Source organism: Accipiter gentilis, chromosome 4, assembly GCF_929443795.1.
Source record: "Accipiter gentilis chromosome 4, bAccGen1.1, whole genome shotgun sequence".
NCBI lineage: Eukaryota > Metazoa > Chordata > Aves > Accipitriformes > Accipitridae > Astur > Astur gentilis.
This window is the reverse complement of record NC_064883.1, coordinates 42,927,075-42,948,124: the sequence shown is the minus strand read 5'-3', so window position 1 is coordinate 42,948,124 and position 21,050 is coordinate 42,927,075. Positions and strand designations below refer to the sequence as shown.

Genomic DNA, 21,050 nt, shown 5'->3' with positions numbered 1-21,050 from the left:
TACAGGCAGACAGGTCGAGGAAAAACATACAAATTGCTGCCCCAGTAGGTCAAAGGCTGCAACAGGTCCTAATGCATATCAACAAACACTGGAGAATACTCACACAAGTTTTGGTTCTCATTTAACTATTTTGTTCCATCACTCACAGAATTATTTGACTGATTTTAAAATTAAGTTCAAAACCATCTGCCAGCCCTGGTCAACTCTCAAACCGCAGTAGGGAAGCTGATAAACACTTCCCATTTCACTGAGCTGTCTCTCTTACGGGATGGTCCTACTAAAGCCAGAAGCTCATTCCCACGCAAATAAATGAATATTTGAATACCATGGTTACACATTTATGTGCCTATGTCAAGAGATATGTTTGTCGATGACCAGCAATGACTTGGCAGAAGGGACAGCACCTAAAACATTTCAGATGACCCACTTAGCCTACTCTCATGAGGAAGCTGGTTTCATGTGGCTCAAATTAATCCAGCAGCACTTTGGGAACCCTCATCAGAGGTGTCAGAGAAGGATACCATGCACACACAGCCATCTCACCCTTTGTCATTGAGCAGCTGCTCCATCTCAGTGACGTAACACTCGTCACACATGGAAAGGTATTCCATCACCACCTTTGCATCCTTCTTATACGCTTTGCCAATGGCTCCCTTATTTGCCTCAAACTGAACAATGTTGACTGTTCTGTACGAGGCAGTTAAGGAGTCTGAGATGACAGAAAGCAGGGCCTGGTTCTTTTGCTATGTCAAAGCTAGCTGCTACACAACACAAAGAAATCTCCTCTGCTACTGGATTAAGGAACTTCCCTCCAAGACGAAAGGAACAATAAAAAATACTAAAGGGCAGAAGGTCACAAATTTTGAAAGAATACAACTTTTTTTGCAAGTACAGCTAGCAGGAGAACCATGGAATGACATGGAGCAACCTGGGGTAGTAAACCCACATTCAAATTGAAACCATGCCTCACAGTCAAAAGAGAGCCTAGCATTAAGCTAGAAGAATCCAAGCACAAAAGTAAATCCCCTTTTCCCACCTGAGTAGTCACCCACATGCTAAATTCTTTGCAGGTTACTTCCCAAAGTCACACTGCTCTGTAGCTCTAGGTTTCCCTGTTAAATTTACAGTTGTAACTTAAAATAGAGCTGCACAGCTCTCCAAGACATCTCACTGTCAAATCACTTTTTATTTCAAGAGATCTGGTTTATTGTGAAAGGATATAGGTTCTTTGAGAGGCTTCTCAGCTATAAGAGGAACTTTGGTGGCACGGGCATGGCAGGAGAGGTCATAGCAGGAACGATCAGCACAGCCAACGATCTCAATCCAACCCTGAAAAAACCAAAGTGGAAGCTTTCACCAACTCACTTTTTTGTCCACTTAACCATCAAATATGTTTATTCACCCTTAAGCCCTCCCTGCTCCCATGACTGTTTTTTCTACATAATTAACTCTGTTACAATAAGCAGCTCTCACTCACTAGTTGCTCCTTCATTTGAATGATTCCATTTGTTTCCAGAGGAAACGATCAGTTATCTAACCAGTGCCTGTGTTCACGGCCAGGTTTTCCACATGGCTTGGCAGAACACAGCACTGTGCCAACAGCTCGGGGCTGACGCCAGAGCACACAGTCTTATCACTCACATGCTACAGGGCACATGAGACAACATGCCTTCGGGGCTTTACCACTCTGCAAGTATGGAATAGACAGTAGGCAACCAGCCACACTAGAGTGGCCAGAAGCCTGGCTTCCGAGCTAGTAAGACACTGATTATATGCAAAGGAAGAACTTCTTTCAACATTTCAGCATGTATAGCAAGGAGGAATCTCAAAACACCATTCACACATACAGAATTGATGAAGACTTCCAACAGTTGCCTCAAATACAGCCACCACCTGGATCTTCTAAAAGACAATCCCATATAGGAAAAGGCACATCAGCTGCTTTTCATTCACTCTGTCACACCAGCATGGCCATGCAGGCAGCCAGATGCTGTGTGGTTTTCCAGTCTGCAGTGATATAGCAGGGTGTTCCAGAACATCTTGGGGAATTTTTACACAAATTAAACCATTAGGGTACTACAACTATTTCTCAGAAGGTTTATGTAATAACTTTATAGCATGGATTTTAAATCATTCAGTGCAGTTAAGTTCATACTACTGAGTGCTGCAAGTTGGTATAAACTTTTTTGGGCAGAGTTAAGTGACAAATCAAAGCATAAGTCTAGCTCACAAGGTGGTTTTGTCATGCCCCTGGAATTGCCGTCTTTGCCTCTGGGTTAGGCTGTTGGACATACTGCTCTGTGAGTGTTGTCCTGATCCATGACAAGGCTTGCAAAGTTTATTAATCTTATTTACATGGTGTGGCCCACACATGTCCAGCCTGTTTTGGGCTGAACTACGAACATACGGAAGTCAGCTATCTACGTTCAGAGGAAGTCATTCCTTCAATCGTTTCTACAGTACTTTTCTATATGAAGACAAATCACTCATCCAAGCTGCAGGTATTTTTTTTTTCTTATCTTAAGTTTGGTGGAATTTAATGGCTGCTATTCCTCTAACTAGCTGTAATGAAACATCACCAGTGATAAGCCTGTTTCAGCTCCTTAAAAGAAAGAGAGAAAAAGCCCACAAAAAACACACAGAAAACAGTACTCCACACACAACCTCCTCACCCCTAGGTTGTAGGAGGTTCTTCCTGCCCATAAATAAGGCTGGCTGAACCATCTGAAGCCTTGACCCATTCCCTGTGTGGACAGCTTTGGACTGAGCATGCTACCAGTTTGGCTATCAAACTGGTCAGGACCATGGATGGGGTCTACCCATATATGGGTCACTGCAATGTCACAGGCTAGCCCCATAGAACTCAGCAAAATCCCTTCAATCTTTCAATCCTTTATGGGAACTAGACCACACAGAGTTCTCTAGATATTTTCAGGAATCTGCACATACTCTAGACCTCTTGGAAAGGGTAACGGGGCAGAAGAACAATTGCTTCACTACACACAAGGGAAAAATAATGAAATAACTTTTTTTTTTTTTTAAACTCAGATTCTACCTAAAAATTAGATTCTGTACCCTTGAAGAGGGGAATGTGTTCATAATCAATACAGTCTAGTTACTACACTTTCTAATAGATTTCTTTTGAAACTGTCATTCCAACTGATACACTTGGCTGAGACTTACTGAAGAGGATGAAAGTTTTCCAAGAGAATCTAAAATGAGTCTAAGAGCCTTGCCCCTAACTACCTACTGCTGGTTTACCTGAAAGAAAAAAAGATACATTTTTCAAAATCAAGCCAACAATATATGAGAAAAACAAAGCACCCAAAGAGGCCCGAACTGAAAAGCTCTTAGTGACTCAGCAGGAAGACAAAAAATCCTTAGGAAATTTCTCTCCCAGCACCAGCTGTCTGAACTGGCAGAAGTGAACTCTCATTTCTCACAGCTTGGAAGTGGGAAAGGAAAAGCAAGCGTTCTAGCAGGAAGGAATCTGCCCTGGAATAACACCTCCAGCAAAATAAATCCTTCCCCACTGCTGTTACAGGGGTTATAGTCTTTGGAAAGCACCAGGACTTGGTTTCCTTTTATTCCAGATGAAATTCAACCTGCAAAAAGTCCCTAGGCAACTTCAGGCTCCAGCAAAGGAGTCTGAAGCGTGGACCTACAAACAAGCATGAACAGTTCAAAAACTTTGTGCAAGCCCACTGCAGGGACGTGACCCATCCCCTTAGTCCTGGATTCAGAATATTTCCACTGTAGTAACTGTGTTCATACCAACGTGGGGCTGGAGAGAAACACCAGATTCATACCCCTGGTCTTAAAACCCCAAGAAATAAAATGGAGCCCCTTCCTGCACTATCAACAGATCTGACGAGGAGTGCCATTTGCTGTTCTGCTTTCCAACTTACATACGATGTTTTGGACTCTGCATCCCAGCAGTCACAGGCATAATGAGCCATCTCATTCTCCATATGCTGTCGGAAGCGCAGCTTCTCTGGGGATACACCGACCTTTGTAAGGAAGAGGTAGATTCTGCCAATGAAGTAACCGAGAACGGAGTTATTGATCACACCCTGGAAAGGGAAAAAGCAGAAAGAAAAAAAAACAAAACACATAGACATTAATTCCTAAGGAAACAAAGTAATGATTTGTGGTACTTCTGCAGACAACTTGACACGTTACACACAGAACTTCTTGCAGCTGCTTGTGATAAAGTACTATGTCTCCCCTGAAACTATTACATCTTTTCAAATTCACCTAGTACCACTGGGAGTATCCCCATCTGAAGAAAATAGTAAGTTATTATTACTGTAGGACTCATCATTGTCTCTGAAGATCACCTACGTGAAAATACCCTGCTGTATGCAACAGTGCAGTCACTGGTATTACAAGAGTGCATGGGAATTGCAGTTATGGCTCAGGACCCCACAACAGCTGTACCCTACAGTTCACAGTTGCAATACAACAGGGGGTGGTGTTCTTTTTGTTGTTGTTTTGTTTGGGGGAGAGAGGGGGGAGTAGGTTGGGGGGCTGGTATTTTGGTGGGGTTTTATTTGGTGGTTTGGGGGGCTTGGGGGAAGGCGGTTGATAAACCTACTCATTTGTGATTTGCATGCATGGAGCATCAGGTCATGAAACCCCAACATGCAAGCCACATACTGATGGGGGTCAGCAGCTGAGTATTAGACTCCCAGTCACTGCTGAGCTTTTGGCAGATGCTAGTATTCCTAACTGTTCCTATCCCATTAGCTAAGTGTGAAGCTTAACCTCTAACCACTATCCCAGCACCACCAGCAGCTTTCATTACTGATAACAAGGGCCAGGCTTGGCTCAGTCACACTGATTCACTGAAGAGAACTGACTTAAATCTGGGAGCAAACCCCAGCTGGCACCAACACAACAGTTTGTAATTTAGTCATGAGAGCAATATTCGAAAGAGCAAGCTCTGCGTGCCTGCAAGAGGAATGTTACCTGTTGGACAGCATCTCCCAGCCTCATTATATGGGCGGACTGCCCGCTGACCTGGGCCTTGGAAGAGTACAGGAGGATGTTGAGGTCTGCCACATTCTGAAACTTGGGGTGATTTTTCTCACTGGGATCCACAAAGTGCTCGATTTCTGCCATGGTGAATTCCCTAATGGAAACACAAACAAGCATGTGTATTAAATATTTTATGTGTTAGCCACAGCCCCTCTAATAAATGATTATGCTTTAGCCTCTCACAAGCAAGTCAGTAGTTTCAAAACATATGCAAACCCAGAGCCAAGACAGCATATAGACAGGAGCATGAACCAGTCTTGACACTAGATTTAGTTTTATCTTCAAATTCCTAATAAAATTTTCTACAAATGCATCTAGAGATCTCCATGCCATGGTTATCACCACTGTGATTCAGAGCTGAGAATACAACCTTTGGAAATGCTTCCAGAAGTCTCTGGATTTTTTCCAGACTGCTGTGATGCCCATGTTAGAAGTATACATTTCCTACAGGGTGAAGGAAGACTAATCTGCTCATTAATTCAGTAGCCTTAACTCATATCAGAGGTGCTCAAAATAGCCAGGTGAGGTGATGATTTCTTGAAGATAATGATACTGCTACATTCAGCAATAGTGTACATTCTAAGAACTTGGCTTTAATACATCTATATTCATACATTGATTCTTAGCCTTCCTGCTTGAGATCACTTTACATTGAATTAGCTTGTTACCAAGATCCTTTTAAAAAAGCTCTAGGTGATCATTAACTTTAAATCACAGGCATCAGGATGTAATCTGCTATGATAGCATAATAACACAGTCTCCAATAAATGTGCCATAAGCGTATAATTTATATTTGACTGAAAATGTACTTCAATGAGAAAAGTTCTCATTTCCAGATGTGCAAGAGAGAACAGGAGGACTGAGAAAATTCTGAAGAGTTGCCTTAGTGCTAACGATTCCACTGCCTCTCAGTGACATTTATGGCACCTTATCAATCAATTACCAAGTTTACAACACAGACAGCCTGTTACATGGCAGAACCACACTGACTGTGCGCGGCAGCTCTTGTTCCAAATTAGACAGAAGAGAATTCTGTTCAGTTCTGTTCAGTTAAAATAGAGATTATCCTTAATGAAATGCAATAATCACTTTTATCCTGAGATAGAAAGCTTTTAAAGTAATCCTCAATAACCCTGAACTTTCCTCCTTGACTGATCTTGGGACAGAAACACATGTCCCAAGTCACGTTATCTTACAACTTCCTCTCTGCAGTAAGCTGCAGAACCTGCAGAACTGAGACAAGGAAATACTGCTGCAAAGTCAATCACATTTTGATTCCAGATTTCAGTTTTCAAGTAAATTGCATGAACACAATTAAACAAGCAAAGCTGCACAACCTGTAGAGAACAGAGCTACCTTTAATATGATCCATTTAGATTATGATGGAAGCCACATTTTGTTAGTAAAACCCAGTTTAATCTAGGCATTTCTAATAAAACAGCTGTTTCAGAGATCCTACTTCTTACCAGCCAGGCTTAGATAGAATTCTGTAGTTAAAACCTTAACTATATGCGTTCGCCCATGAACCCCAAGACCCACCAGGCACATTATCAGGAGTCCTCTGGGAGAAAGCACTAAAGTGAAACAATCATGTACAAACACTGGAACAAAAGGAAGGTGCTACCTGCTCCCAGGTACCCTTCTGTTGAAAGAGGAAATTTGCAGTACCTCACTCTGATAAGGCCGGAGCGGGGTGAGATTTCATTTCTGAAGGAATTTCCAATCTGGGCAGCAGCAAAAGGCAGTTTGCCTTGGTTAAACTCCAGAAGACGTTTGAAGTTGAGGAATATTCCTTGTGCAGTTTCTGGCCTCAGATAGCTGAAAGGAGACGGGGGAGAGGCAAAATCAGGAAGATAAAAGCGTGGGGAAAGCAGTGAGAAAAGAAAAACACAGTTACTACAAAACTTAAAGGTGGTACTTTTTCTCTTGAGTCTTTTAACTCCAGACGTAAAACGATGAAGCAATAGAGTGAGAGGAAAAAACCAAACATCAGCTACAGCCCAAACACAGCACTCCACAGTTACTCCCAAAAGTAAACTGGATGGCTTGGCTGCTTTTGAGATGCAAGCACGGAACGGAAAAAGGTGTTTGAATGAAATATAGCGCCCAGCGACAACAAGGAGATCACAGGGAACGCAGCCTCCTTGCCTTTCCTATGTAGGCATGAGCTGTACCCAGGCTGCTAATAAACACAGACTTTGCAGGCAAACCATGACTGCACCTCTGCTGTTACACAAACTGTGAAGTGGCTTTTGTGTAACGCCTCTACAACCGCTACAGCAACTGGAGACTGCCACAAAGAATACCACCTACAAAGACTATTTCATCTACTACACCAGAGAACACATGCGACATATCTCTGATCCCATCCCAGAGAATATACAAGAACCATATTCTCCACTCTTCAGTGGAGGTTTCAGTTTTAGTTTCGGAGACCCCAAGTCAAGAAAACAGCCTCTACATTCTCACACACTAACTACAAACACCTAGCAAATGATGCTACGAGTGGATCACCTGCTGAGTAACTTCATCCTGAAACAGGTATGCTGAAGCAGGTTCTCTTTAACCACAAAGTCGCTGACAGTTCTGGACCCAGCGTTAATTGGCTTTATGGGAACTACTCCAAGCTATGTTAGGGCATAGCTGTGATCCACATAGTCTAGCTGCTTCAAGTATTTTCGTAATTCTGCAACAGCTCCTTGTTTCTCCTACCTTTCACCAAGAGTACAAGGAATACTGACCTGCCGGAGAAGACCGAAACTGAAAAGCAGGGGAAAGCTACTCAAGAAAAAATTGTTGAGACTTAATTTTTATTCCAAGTGATCTATGAAGAAGGAAAAGTGTGAGCAGAATGAGATTAGCACCTACCCAGGCATGTTTCCTCCAGGCCCAATGGAGGTCTTGAACATCAGATTGAAAGAAACAGGAGGGGACAGGTCATTCCCAGTGATAGGTGATTTCACGTTGTAGTTCACAAAGAGATCTGCAAGTTCTTGCTGGCCATAATTGTCCAACTAATTTCAAAACACAGGAGAATTATTTTAATTACTAGACAACAGGAATGAATTACGTCCTCTCCATCTTTTACTAAGCATAACCTACAGCTCTGAATCACCTGCCTAAAATACTCCCCCTTTAACCTAAATCTTCAAGCAAGCTAGAAGTTTGAACCAATGACAGAAGAATACACTGCACAACTGCAAACCCGTATTAGTAATATAGGTCCACGACTCAGTCATACCACGGAAAGTCTGAAGGCTAGATAGAAATGCAAGCACTGAGCATAAGAGTGGGCGTAAAGCAGAAGAAAAGTCATTGGGACTGCATCACCACCCACTAGTAGCTTCTTTTTTAACAGTTTCAGCTAAAAACATGGGGAGCAGTGTGTTTGGAACGAAAAAAATACAGCAATGACAGAGCAGAAACCTAAAATTTCTGCAGGGCTTTGTCTGCATTCATTTCTCTTTCTTCTGCTGCATGAAACACAATATTCAAGCTATGCATTACATGCTCTCTTTCAGAGCTATTCTGCATTTTAGTTAAATAGAGCAAATCTGCAGCACAGGGCTTCTTGGTGAAAGATTTTTCCATTTGGTCCGGAAACAATTTGGTAATGACTGGACGCTTTCACAAGTGGGATAATGTCAGCCCCTTCCAGGCACCTTCCTTCCCCTCTCTCTGGAAGATGGGAATCAAGCACTAGTAGAACCTAACTAGTATATCTAACTGCAACTTAACCGCACAAGAGCTGTGACTTCTGGCACTGTTTTGTGCATTTATGTACTAGCGTTTTGCATACGTACATTTAAATGTCGTTTCTAGACTTAAGTACCATAAAGGATCTATACTGAACAGTACAGCAATGATTTAACACTCAAGTTTAAAATCAAATGAGCTGCTTCTAGCATTAATTTTCATGATCCTTCATTATCAGAGAAAACTCAAGACAGGGGATAAAGAGCTTTTATTAATACAGAGATTCCCCTGAAGTATGGCCAAAGTTCAATGCTGTAGTGTGGAAAACCTAGTGACAGCTGCTTAGTGATGCAATAGACTGAAAAAAAAAAATGCTCTTTCTGGAAGGAAATGTTCATTCTATGCATGGCTCTGGAAGCATTTATCTTAAAAGTCATGACAAAAAACATTAAAAACAAAGTAAGGAAAACAAATGAAAAAATAAAGGCAAGTGTCTGTACAGCTGCGAAGGAATGTCAGTCGAGAGCACCAACTCTTCTCACAGTAAACACAGGAAAAAACTGTGCAGGGTGCTACAGACAGAGGAACAAATCTCAAGTGCTTCAAAGCTGAGACAGCTTTAAAACATACCAATTCAGTGCTAAGGTCATTCAGAAAAACCCTGACAAAACTTCTCATCCATCTCCGTTCCTTTGTATCATAAACCTGCAGTGAGGGATTTACAAAGGTAAAGGGGGGACTCGGAAGAAACAGTCTTTTTGCCAGGATGTGAAGTGGAACAGAGCAGACCAGATCCAAGGACAGAGCTTCAGCCCTACCAATCCAACATTTAAGAGACTACTATAATAGCAATAACTCTCCAAAGCAGCAGAAGGAAGGAGATGCAATTACCCAGCAAGTTTACAGTATTTGTTAACCAGTAAGTTTTCCGCATTTAGGAGCACGTACAACCTACAAGTATCTCTGAGGTAAAGACTTCCGAGCATGTTTCAAGACACATTTCCTCTGGACTTGGTGCATCGCACCTCCTCTGTTACACACACATCCCTGAAGCGTTCACGTGCCCATGCAGGCACCTACCTGCGTTAGAACATTTTCCATTTCTGCCTTTTTCTCTGCTGTGCACTTCTTGTCAGACATAAGCTTTTGCAGGTGAGCTGTAAGCAAGAAAATTATGTAGTGAATTTACACTGCAACCCCATCACTGACCCCAATCTAAAGCTTGACAAATCAGGAGGATCCACCAGCATGAGCGTAAGTGTATGTCCACCAGTTGTCTTGCTAGGGTCTATCAGGATAATTCCACTCACGTCATCAGGGTAATGCTAATCTACAGCTGAGGCGCTACACCAATTTGCTGTATTGGTGTGCCACAAGGAAAACTACAGGTCCTTATCTAGTTTCTTTCCAATATTTGTTCCTCTAAACCCAAACAATGGCTTTGTAGTCCCTTTCTCCTTATTTTCTTTCTACACAGACTGGAAATTAAAAGCAATGTCTGATCCCAAGCCAGCAAGGCTAATTTTATCCAAATGCACTCAGAGGCACGTACTGACTTGGTACAGTAGGGTTAGACTGCATTCCACTTTAAAGCACAACATCCTCCATGAGATACAAAGGCAGACAGCAATGCCAAGACTTCCCACTCTCATCTGAAGAAAAGCAATCTGACTTTTTAGTGGCAGTAACAACAGGTGGCTGTTCACCAGTGATGGGCTGCAGAAGAGACAGGGACACTCTTGTTTATGACGCTATTCAGTGTGCAAAGTGGGCAGACGTTAGATGGGCTTCTTTTGTTTTTTTTTTTTTAATAAAATGAAAATTCTAACTGAATATTAGGAAAACAGCTTTAATGCCAATATAGATTGTTCTGCATACTTAACTTCCAAGGAAAAGGCTAGAAAACTAGAGAGCACAACCCGCTTAAACCTAGAGCAGAACAATCCTTCCTTTCACAATGGAGCTGTACATGAAAAAGTTTTCAGATAAGTTTCTTATTTCTAAGATTCCTTCATGTGACTTTTTTGTTTGGTTGGGGTTTTCTGTTGTTTTTTAAACAAATTTTAATCAATAACCACAGAGAAGTGTGAGAACTTTGCAAACCTAAGAAATGCCTGAAGTCTATTTAACATTCCAAAATGTCAGCCGAGTTCTAAGGTATACGGAAGTCAGCAGCTGCCATGTAATTGACCTTTGCATAGGGAAAGCATGCTCCATCCCCTGAGATGGTCATTAAATCATTTCTCAGATCTGAACAAAAGGCAACTAAACTCAAGAAAACTAAGACCAGAATATGGTAGAGAACAGCAATGTTGTTATATAGGGAGTCCTCAACTTAGACAACACAGTAATCTTTTATGGCCTGATGACAGAGGATTTTATAAAAAGGGACCCAACTACGTTTTTACTAGAGATCCTGTACCTTGTTTAAGATACTAACACAACATTTGGGTGGAGCTGAGAACTTATGGGATCTTTGGTATGGCATGATTAATGAACTATGAATACAAGTATGAAAGACTGGCTACACCAACTGGCCTTCCTTGAGAAACACACTCTTTTCACATGTTTGTACCACGGCAAGAAATTCCCAAGCCCACCTAGCCTTGGAACAAAACCAAACCTTTTAAGAGATGATCAGCACGAAAACATTCCCCATTTTTCACATCTTTCACCATGAAGTCAGCAAACTTGTCTACATGGCCAGAAGTCCTAGAAAAGATGATACAAAAAAGGAACATGAAAGATGCCAGACAGCCCCAGGTACTGTGTGATCCCAGTGGATAGACCATTACCAAAGAGAAGTCCTTCAAACTATGTGCCCAAACTGCAGGCTCACTCTTGCTTCAGGTTATAGATTCACATCATCAGTGAATCATGGTACCAAGCAGTACCATCCCACAGAAAATCTGATCCGTGAGAAAGTTATCAATCCTCCCAAATCTTAAAATGTGTCACTAAGATGACACCTAGTGCCTTTAGGAACTACGTCGTGATTGAAGCAAGACATAGATGCAGTTGTGAGAAGTAACCAGTAGTTCAGGTGGACAGGTTCCCACTATTTTATACCAGTGATCCATGAAAGCTTCTGCCTGTTATGCCGTGACCCATACAAAGAAACGCAGTTGACTCAGCTCAGGCTCTCAGTCCAAAAGCTTCTGACATATTTAGCAAACCTGTGGGTAGTTTTAGCGGAGAGACATGGAGGTGAAACGGTCCAGAGTCTGAACTATGCTCTCACCCTGGAATATGGTCCCTCTACCTGGTCTGTGGATAAAAAGAGGGTTTCAATCCCCAAGGCTACAGAAGCATCATTTGCATTCAGAGCTCAGTTAACACATTGCATATTGCCATCCTTCCGCAGAGAAGGGAAGGATGGTCAAGCAACATGGCCACTGTCCTAAACTATGACCCCGGTGTCCCAGATTTAGGCAAGTCACCTAATTCTTTTTCTTGTCATCTTGATCTTTCAGAAAAAGAGATAATGACATTTTCTTACCTAGTGGGATTGTTAGGAGGCATTAAGACATTAGACTTTCAGACACAAGTCCCACTGCTCTCCCTTATTTATGGAACAACAGCTTCTCACACAGACCTGTGCACTGATATCTAATTATTTTGCACTGCAACAAGGTATGAAATCGGGTGACCCAGTCTCAAGATCCCTGTGGGTAGTTCTACAGAAGACTGTAAAAAGCAACTATGACCAGAAATGACATGCTGCAGAAAAAAAGACCCATATTTACTTCAGAACCGGCTCTGGCGTGAGCATGGTACAGTCAATCTCCAGGATTTGCTCTTCCTGAATAAAGTGCTGTCTCCATGCTTGGATGATGTTGTTCTTCAAAGCACACCCAACAGGCCCAAAGTCATACAGACCACTGACACCTGCAAAGAGACAAAAGTAAAAAAAAATACGTGGTAGGTGCAAGATTGTATGAAGCTCCATTGTTTAGAGGAAATGTCCTCCCTTTTCAGTGCTTCCATCAGTTGGTTTAAGTCTGATGTCATTTTCTAAGCATGAAGCATCAGCTTCACTGTGCTAAACAGAATATGGAACATGGCTCACCGTGGAGAGCTTTTTACATAAAGACCCATGACGTAAAGGCTGAAAGTAAACTCTGTGAAGCACCTCGTCAGACACTGCCCTACATGCTAACCAATGCAGTTTAGTTAGAGAGCACACTGGGGCATCAGGTAGCAGTAGAAGCCGAAACTGATAAATACCTGCAACCAACAACTGTAAAAGCCACACTCCTTCCACCAATGTATTAGATTTTGTGGAGAGTTTTCTGGGAGCAATCTATCTGAAGGAGGAATCTGAATACAGAAGAAGTGATAATGCATGGGCCAAAGAAGTACTTTACTGTCAGTAATAACACATATCTGCCAATCACCCGTTTAGAAACAAAGATGAAAAAAGAAATAAAAAGCCAATAGAACAACCCAGAGTATTTATTTTAGTATCTTAGGTGAAAGAGCAGTAACCATACAGGCACTGTGCTGGCCCCCGCCTGCCCCAAGCTACCTCAAATCAGCTACCTGACGAGGTTCAACAACCGCATTTGTTCACCTGTTCAATAAAGTTCATTGGCAAAATTCACTAAGGTAACAGGTTCTAAAGTTCACAGTAGTTTTGAGCATTACCTTTCCAAAGAAAGCTCAGATAGAGATGAATGGTTATGACGAAATACGCTGATCACCCCCTTAAATGCCAAAACACCTTGCCCTTCTGCAAAGAAACCATGTTCTACAATGTAATGCTCAGAACATGCATCCTAAACTCCACTCACTGACATCCAGCAAACAAAAGACAAAATCTAAGCCCCACCCCCCACCCCCCCATGCCTTTAGGAAGGGGGAACTTTTGAAAGGCTTACAGACGCAAGCAGGAAATTTTAAAGCCAACTTTAAAAAAAATTCTTTTATGTCGCATTAACATAACATTGCAAGACTACAGCATTTCACACAGCTAGAAAGACTAGAACATTAGCCTAAAGGGATTAGAATGCAAATTTTTCAAATCCGTACCTCCATAAATAGAAAAGGCTTGATCATAGAAAAACCTCCTTTTCAGGGTGTCTTCCATTTTAACTCTGTCCACAATGTCATCTTTGGGCTGTAAGGCCAGCTCCTGTAAATCAAGTAAACTGAAAACAGTTAATAGCTCCTGTTTCTGAGAGGAGGAGGAATCTTCTCCATTCACCACACTATGAGTCAAAAGTCTGTAAAGACCATTTTGAAGCAAAGGTATCCTGCCAACATGCTCATTTTCCAAAGAGGAATAGTGACGCTGAGATTCAAGTGCTCAATTACAAACATGACTGTCTCAATTCCGCATTTTACACACTTGAGGTGGACTCATCTGCCCTAACTTCCAGACAACTAAGTCTGAGCTAGTTATCCTCAGCTTTCTTTACAATCACTGGAAAGAAACGCCAATTTCCAAAGCAATTCTTCTGACCTATTTCCCTCTCCTGACTATAAAAAAAAAGCTTGAAGTGACTAGCTGAGACTACAAACATCTAACTCTTGCCATATATGAAGCTTTCAATAAAGTGTTCCTCACATGAAAGAATTTTGACTATGGAGATTATGAACATCATCATCCTTGTGCTCTGCCAAAGGTGTGTATTTAGCTACTCGTACAAAGAATATCTATTCAAAAAATGTAGGCTTTCCCAAACATGGCCCCCTGCACTCAGAAAATTTAGTTACAGAGTGCCTAAATGCCCTGACTAGATTCTGTGAAAACATTTTAAAACAGACTCACTACTTTATCTGAATAACTATGATTTTTGCAACCACTCCATTAGTGAAATCAAGAGACTTGAGAGATTTGCTTCAAGAAAGATGTTTTGATAATTAAAGTAGAGTTAAGCCAAGAAGTTCAATAAATTAATTCAGGTCCCCCTAAGTGGCCAACACTATCATTTTAAACAGCCTTTTGGTAGCAAAAAGTATCATATGACCAATAATGTCAAACTTTTCTTTTTTTAGCACCTATAAAGACAAGTACACGTGGTCTAATTTTAAAAGCACTGTACCTCTGCTGCTCCCATGAATTAGCATAAGCGAAGGAATAACTTTGCAGGAGAGAACAAAAGAGTCAAAGGCAGACAGAAAGCACACATGACAGCAAGCACCAGTGTTGTCCCACACCAAAACAGTACTTTTAAAGCACAGAAAGGGAATCCATTTGGCACTCTGCCTAAAAACATAGAATCACATTTCACAATGAGCAGGGTTTCTTAACAGAAAGGATGGCTTTTGCCCAGAGATGGACAGGAGGGCAACAGTGACACAGCCCAATTATGAAGTGGCAGGGAGAAATGGCCAGCAGCACAGGAGTAACTGGAGTAGGTACAGAATTCCGTAGAGCCCCTCTTCTACTACCTAAAGAGAATAGTTAATGAACTGGCGCAGAAGTCAAAGAAACAGTCTCTATCTAGCATACATTCATAAACATAAATAGATTCATAAATAGAAGGCAGAAAAGCAACTGTGTTGGCATTCAAGGGGAAGAATGACCCTGTATAAGAGCAGAATCATCTACTGACAATATGGTTTGAGGACATAAAGCCAAGGAATTTTGAACACTCAACTGCTCTGCCCTGTTCAAAGCTTCAAATTCAGAGCCATTCTGCTATCTTTAAGTAGGAATCACAGGGCTTGAAAACTGCACCAGCAGCTGCTAAAGCTAACAAGCGTTCACACTGCTGCCCTCTGCAAAAGGTACAAGTGATTGTGATGCATTGCTGGAAACACCATCAAGAGAGAAGGACTATATTGGAGTGCTGCACTCACAAGAGCAGATGCTGCGTTTGCAAGGTCATTCTTGCACTGACAGGGATACAGCCCACACAAATTGTGTAACTGGCAAACACGCCTCTACACTGCATACTACAGGCACTCTTCCAACAGAAAGGTGGGGCTCACAGGGATACCAAGACTCCTAACCTGCTTTGCTACATCCCTCTATGTCAAGCTTCCAAGTGCTGGGAAACAGAACTGGGAAAACATTTAGAAACTACTTACTCCAGGACAACCTAGCTATCAATACAGGTTTCATGCAATGGTTTCAAAGCACAGTTCTGTGCTGAATACCAAGTAAAATTGACATCTTTTTACTTGGGTTACATGTATGCAAACAGGTAGCCATAATGCCAGACCTGACGGAGAACACTAACTGTTCACCTCACGTGACCCAGTAGGACAAATAGGGTCAACTGGTTTCAATTCAGGTACACTGGTATTCTCACAGTAAGTTAGTTGCAAGCAGTGATGTATTTGTTTATTTATTTATTCATTCATTTATTTTTAAGAGTACCACTGAAGCACAACTACAATCCTTTTGTATGAAATACAAATTAGAAAAGAACCTCGCAGTTTCCTGGGTGAATTTGCACACTAGAGTCTTTTTATACTTCAGGAGTTTCTTTTTGTTGTTTCAGTCCGAGAAGCTGGGGGAAGCTTGCAGGATAAGGAAGTGTATTTTTACTTGTTCATTGATCTAGAAACAAAACAGCTCCATCTTTTCATTTGCAGAAAGACTTTTTAGAGCACCATCACATCTAAAAAAGGGGGCACAATTTCAATACATCCCTCTCTTGAAGGCTGAGGAAAACCATAGACTATTTAAAATGTCTCCAAAAACTTCGTTTAAACTGTTGCAAAGGAAGTGGTTTCTAAAGAATCGTGTTCTATGCCAGTCCTGGAATTTAAATGCTGCACAAAGAATCTGAAGATGAAACTCACTACAGTGAGCAGCATGTCCTCTCACTGCGCACAAAAAAAGATCTATGCAGTAAACAAAGATTAGCGACATCTACACTGAATTTCCACTCTGACTGTGAACAAACTGACTCATATTTATTTGTTCGCACACTGTGATTTAATGCTAACAGATATTAGCATAAAAGATAAAGAATGAAACTGCCACTAGTTGGAAACTTGCAAACTATTTCAGAAGTGATTCATTCTGCCCTCCTATGACTGTTTAGCGCAAATCAATACTGTAAATAAGCATTAAGTAGAGATTTCAAGGCTTTTCAGATAAAACTGTGGAACTCAAATTTAATTTCCAGACTCACCTTTGCTTCTAGGACCCTCTTCCGAGCTTTGAGCTCTGCTACAGCTTTGTCTATATCCACTTGGGGAGCCTTCTCTTCCTTCAGCTTTCTTACCAGTTCTCCCTAGAAGAAGGAGACAAAACACAAGACACAGATTCTTTCTCTGAATGACATAGACAAGAACTCTCCTTGTTTCAGCTCTCCTGGCAATCCGAAAGGAGGGGTTTATCCCACCTCCCCGCTCCCCACACAGGTGAGAGACACTTAAGCATTTGAGTTAGCAGAACCACACATCATTAGAGAAATTCAGCCCCCCCACGCTACTGTTAAATCCCAGACCTGTTATTAAATCTCAGTGTGCAAACGTACTCCTGTATGTACAACTTCACAGCAGATTTCCACAAATCCTAGTTATCTGTCTTTGAGGATGCACTAAGTGGATTCTCAGACGGTTAATACAGGCTTTGTGCTCTCTTTCTCGGTAATAAGACTTCTTTTCCTTCTACCCCTTCCCTTTCCTTCAAAATTTATGACCATTTTAGACTTCTTTTGCTCTCATATCTGTTCAAAACTGGCCAGTAAGTACACAAATTTTTAGAAGAAGGTCTCACAGAAGACAGACGTTTTTAGCCTAATGTCTAAGCAAAGAAGGCATTGCATTATCTGTAAAAACTGTTACTGTTTTTAAAACTCATTCAGTATCTTTGGGAAAGAATAGTGTAAAAACAAGAATTTAAAAAAAATATCAAAAAACCTCCCAAAAAAAAAAAAAACCACCCCTAAATATTTCAGAGCAGCAAAACCCTGCCGTGGGCTTACACTGAGGTCTTGACCTGAGTCAAACCACCATCACCTTGCTATGGTTCCAGAAAGGTCTCTCTGCCCTGTGGGGATGATTCTCCCCCTTCATCCCAGGGAAGTTCTCAACTCCTAAATACCCAACAGCATGCTTTTCTGCACGATCCTCAGCAGTAATGTCCAGCTTGCTCTTGGAGATAAATTAACTGTCTTCCTTTCAGTCCACTCTTCTTCAGCCAAAACCAAGGTCTATCTTGAATTACTGAGAAGGATAAAGGAGCTGACCCAGAAGGAAAAAACACAGAGATGTCAATGGCTTCTCAATTGGGATGTTCTAAGAATGGGATGCTCCAAGTTCAGCATTTTTCTTGCATCTTGCACTTCTCCATTAAACAAAAGGGAAAAAAAACCCAAAACCACAATCCAAAGAGATTACAACATTTCCACAATACCAGCTTTTTCATAAATTTTGAGCTTTTCTGACATTAATATTACAGGCAACTGAGAAACCAAAGAGAAGAGAACACAGAGACTGCCATTCAACAAACAGATCAGAAAAAGTGCCTCAGAGACTAAGGGATTCAGAGGCTAATTTTATTAATAAAAGGAGGAAGACTCAAAAGACTGCATTAAAACAAACACACACAATGAAAAGAAAGAAAAATAAGAACCCTGTCAGGCTCCCTAAGCCCATCGGCTACAAGAACAGATCTGCTGTTTCCTTCCTGTTAACTCGTTATACCAAAACGTGAAAGTTTCACTCTAGGGCTGAGGACTTAAACTGCCATTCCTGGGAAACGTGGCAGAGGGAGGGATCTGATCTTTTTTTTTTTTTCTTTTAAAGTAGTAAGTCCAAATTGCCTTTGTTGAGCTAGGGGGTCAGCAGTGGAAAAACATCAAGGCAGCAGCAAAGCAGCTACTGCTGACTCAACAGAGCTATCACCCTGCTCACTGCTGAGCATCTAAAAGCAGCATACAGCAACTCTTTGTCCTCATCTATAAGTAAAAGAGTACTCAGACATACGCAAGGAGGAAAAAAATAAAAAAAAGAACACAACTGAAGCAAATAATTACGTTTGCTGACAGGACTCAATCTAATTAAAGCTACAATCTTGAGCCCAACCCAGAGGAGGAGTGCACAGCAGCACTCGATGTGGCAAATTTTGCTGCAGCTTTGTCCCATAGACCAGTAAAGCAGAGAGGGATCCACCCCTGGATCACGGCAGCTTATTGCATCAGGCACTGCTGCAGGAAGATATGCTGCTCACTTTCCTCCCCATACGTTAAGTGTCCCTTAGGTTTAATTAAACCACTTCTCCACGAGCTGTTAGACAGGGTCCCCTGCATCACAATGTATCAATGACCCCAATCTTCGTTACTCCTTCCCTTTCTCTCTTGTGCAAACACCTCAGTGAATTACTACTGTCAGGTGCACGATACAATATCCATGGTCGTAGCTATACAAATTTACCCACAAACCTTTCCTTGGCACCCCACACTCCTGTTTCAATCCCACAGGCAGCCAGAAAGAAGGGGTGCATTGATACTTTAAAGGCAAATGATAGTACCCAAGATACGGGATTTTAAAATAAATAAATAAACTGGCTAGTTCTAGAGATCGTAATTTTATTTACAAGAAGCTCTCTTGCCAAGGCATTATGCTGTACAATGATTCATAATAAAAACTCAGTGAAGTGCTGGTATAATTAGAGGGCCATAAATCCACTCATTTAATGGGAAAACACATGCACAAATCTATGAATACACGGGACACACACGTAGCTATGTGTCCAGCTAAGCAGAAGACTATGGATTCAGCCACTTACAGGAGGCACACGAGGAACCCACAAGCATAGGGCTTGCTGGTAAGGCAGGGAGGAAGGGGAACTTCCATGTGCTGTGAGCAGGCTCCACTACCATCAGGGTACACAGCAAGGGTACCAAGATCAAGGTTCACTTCGGAAATAAAAAGACAACTGAATCCTTCTCAGGTAAGAAGGAAGCTAAAGATAATAGCTTCATCTGTGAGGGAGATGGAAAGAATGCCGTGCAGTCCCAGCTAATAGGAGACAGCTACGTATCTAGGCAAATAAGAATGATGAAACGGAAAATGTGCAAATACATGAATACCCCTTACTGCATCAGGCAAATATGCACCTCTAAAGAACACCATTTACCTCCAAAACCCAACACAAACTCAGCTCTAAAGGGAAGTCATCGGGTGACCCTGCGGGATGAGGAAACCTACGCAGGCTGTTTTCTAGAGAAAACGTGCAGAGCCAGCTACGGGGCTGTAAAAGCGTGACAAAGTCAGCCCTAGCCGGGGCACAGAAGACAACATCAAGCCCAGGAGAGGCAAGCGAGGTAGACTGACGCACAGATCCAGTTCTGCAAGACAGCTCCAACACACACCATCGCTACTGGGAGGGGAAAGAGCAGGTTACGGGAAACCCACCCGCGCTGCCACCCACGCACTCCCTGCCAGCCCCCTTCCCTGGGCCACAGCGAGACCCACCCGAGGGGGGGGGGGGGAAGACACCTGCAGACCCCCGCACGCAGGGGAACCGACGCTGGCCAGAAGCCCCGGGCAAACCCACGGGGACCCTCTGCTGTGGTCCCACCGCCGGCTAAGCCCGCAGGGTCCCGCACTGCCCCATACCACGGACCCGGAGGGGTCGCCAAGCAAGGGCCCTGAGGGGAAACACCGCCACCGGGCCCGGAGCTCCGGGCAGGGCTCTGTCACGCACCCGACCCCCTCAGCGACATCCCCGTCCCCCCGCCTCAGGCGGTTCCTCCCCGGCGGCTGTCTCTCCTCAGGGGCCACCCGCCTCAGCGGGACTCCCCTCAGCCGGGGGTGCCCCCCCAACCACCACCCCCACCACCACTCCGCCCTCAGCCGGGCCGAGGCGGGTTACCTGCTGCCGCACCGCCTGCCGAAGGGGCGCCAGCAGCGCCTCGGCTTGCGGACCGTCCATGGGGGTCGCGGCCGGGGCGGGCCGGGAGCGGAGCTGGGCGGCGGGCGGGCAGACGAGGCGGCGCAGGCGGCGTAGCAGGGCGGGCAAGGCGCTACGGGGCGGCAGCGGCATGGAGAGGTGCGGCGCGCCGCCCTACACCACCCCCACCCCCCCGGCCTTGCATGATGAAATCCCGCCCGGCGTAAAGCCGGTCCCAGCCCCGCCGCCGCACTTTCCTCACGGCCGAACAGGCGCCCGCAGCCGCAGATTCGGCACGGGGCCGTACGGCGGCGGCGGGCCGGTAGAGGGAGCGCGGGGACGGCCGCCTCACGCAACCCCGAAGCTCGCCGCCATCCCGCGTTCCCCTCAGCCGGGCTGCGCCTGCGCGGCAAGTGCTCCCCTGAGGGACTGGCGTCCCCCTTCCCCTCCGTGGGTCTGTGTGGAGCGGGGGCGATACCTGCTGCCCACTCTCCCGGCCCCACGCCGGGGC

At 43.4% G+C, this 21,050-nt stretch overlaps 1 protein-coding gene across 2 annotated transcripts in view; it reads right to left on the bottom strand.

Annotated features, from left to right (window-relative positions):
* The window catches only part of GARS1 (glycyl-tRNA synthetase 1), a 28,821-nt gene extending 8,068 nt beyond the window's left edge, over window positions 1-20,753 (bottom strand). The window contains exons 1-12 of one of the 2 annotated variants that reach the window (XM_049798526.1): window positions 20,522-20,753; window positions 16,830-16,931; window positions 13,768-13,870; window positions 12,483-12,624; window positions 11,360-11,448; window positions 9,817-9,893; window positions 7,909-8,054; window positions 6,709-6,858; window positions 4,972-5,134; window positions 3,909-4,073; window positions 1,217-1,329; window positions 544-684 (exon numbers count right to left, since the gene is read on the bottom strand). In XM_049798526.1, the coding sequence (XP_049654483.1) occupies window positions 544-684; window positions 1,217-1,329; window positions 3,909-4,073; window positions 4,972-5,134; window positions 6,709-6,858; window positions 7,909-8,054; window positions 9,817-9,893; window positions 11,360-11,448; window positions 12,483-12,624; window positions 13,768-13,870; window positions 16,830-16,931; window positions 20,522-20,692 (1,562 nt within the window). In that variant the 5' untranslated portion in view covers window positions 20,693-20,753. Of the gene's footprint in view, window positions 1-543; window positions 685-1,216; window positions 1,330-3,908; window positions 4,074-4,971; window positions 5,135-6,708; window positions 6,859-7,908; window positions 8,055-9,816; window positions 9,894-11,359; window positions 11,449-12,482; window positions 12,625-13,767; window positions 13,871-16,829; window positions 16,932-17,661; window positions 18,260-20,521 lie in introns of those variants that run through there. The other variant, XM_049798527.1, reaches the window with a different exon arrangement.
* Window positions 20,754-21,050: the final 297 nt, after the last annotated feature.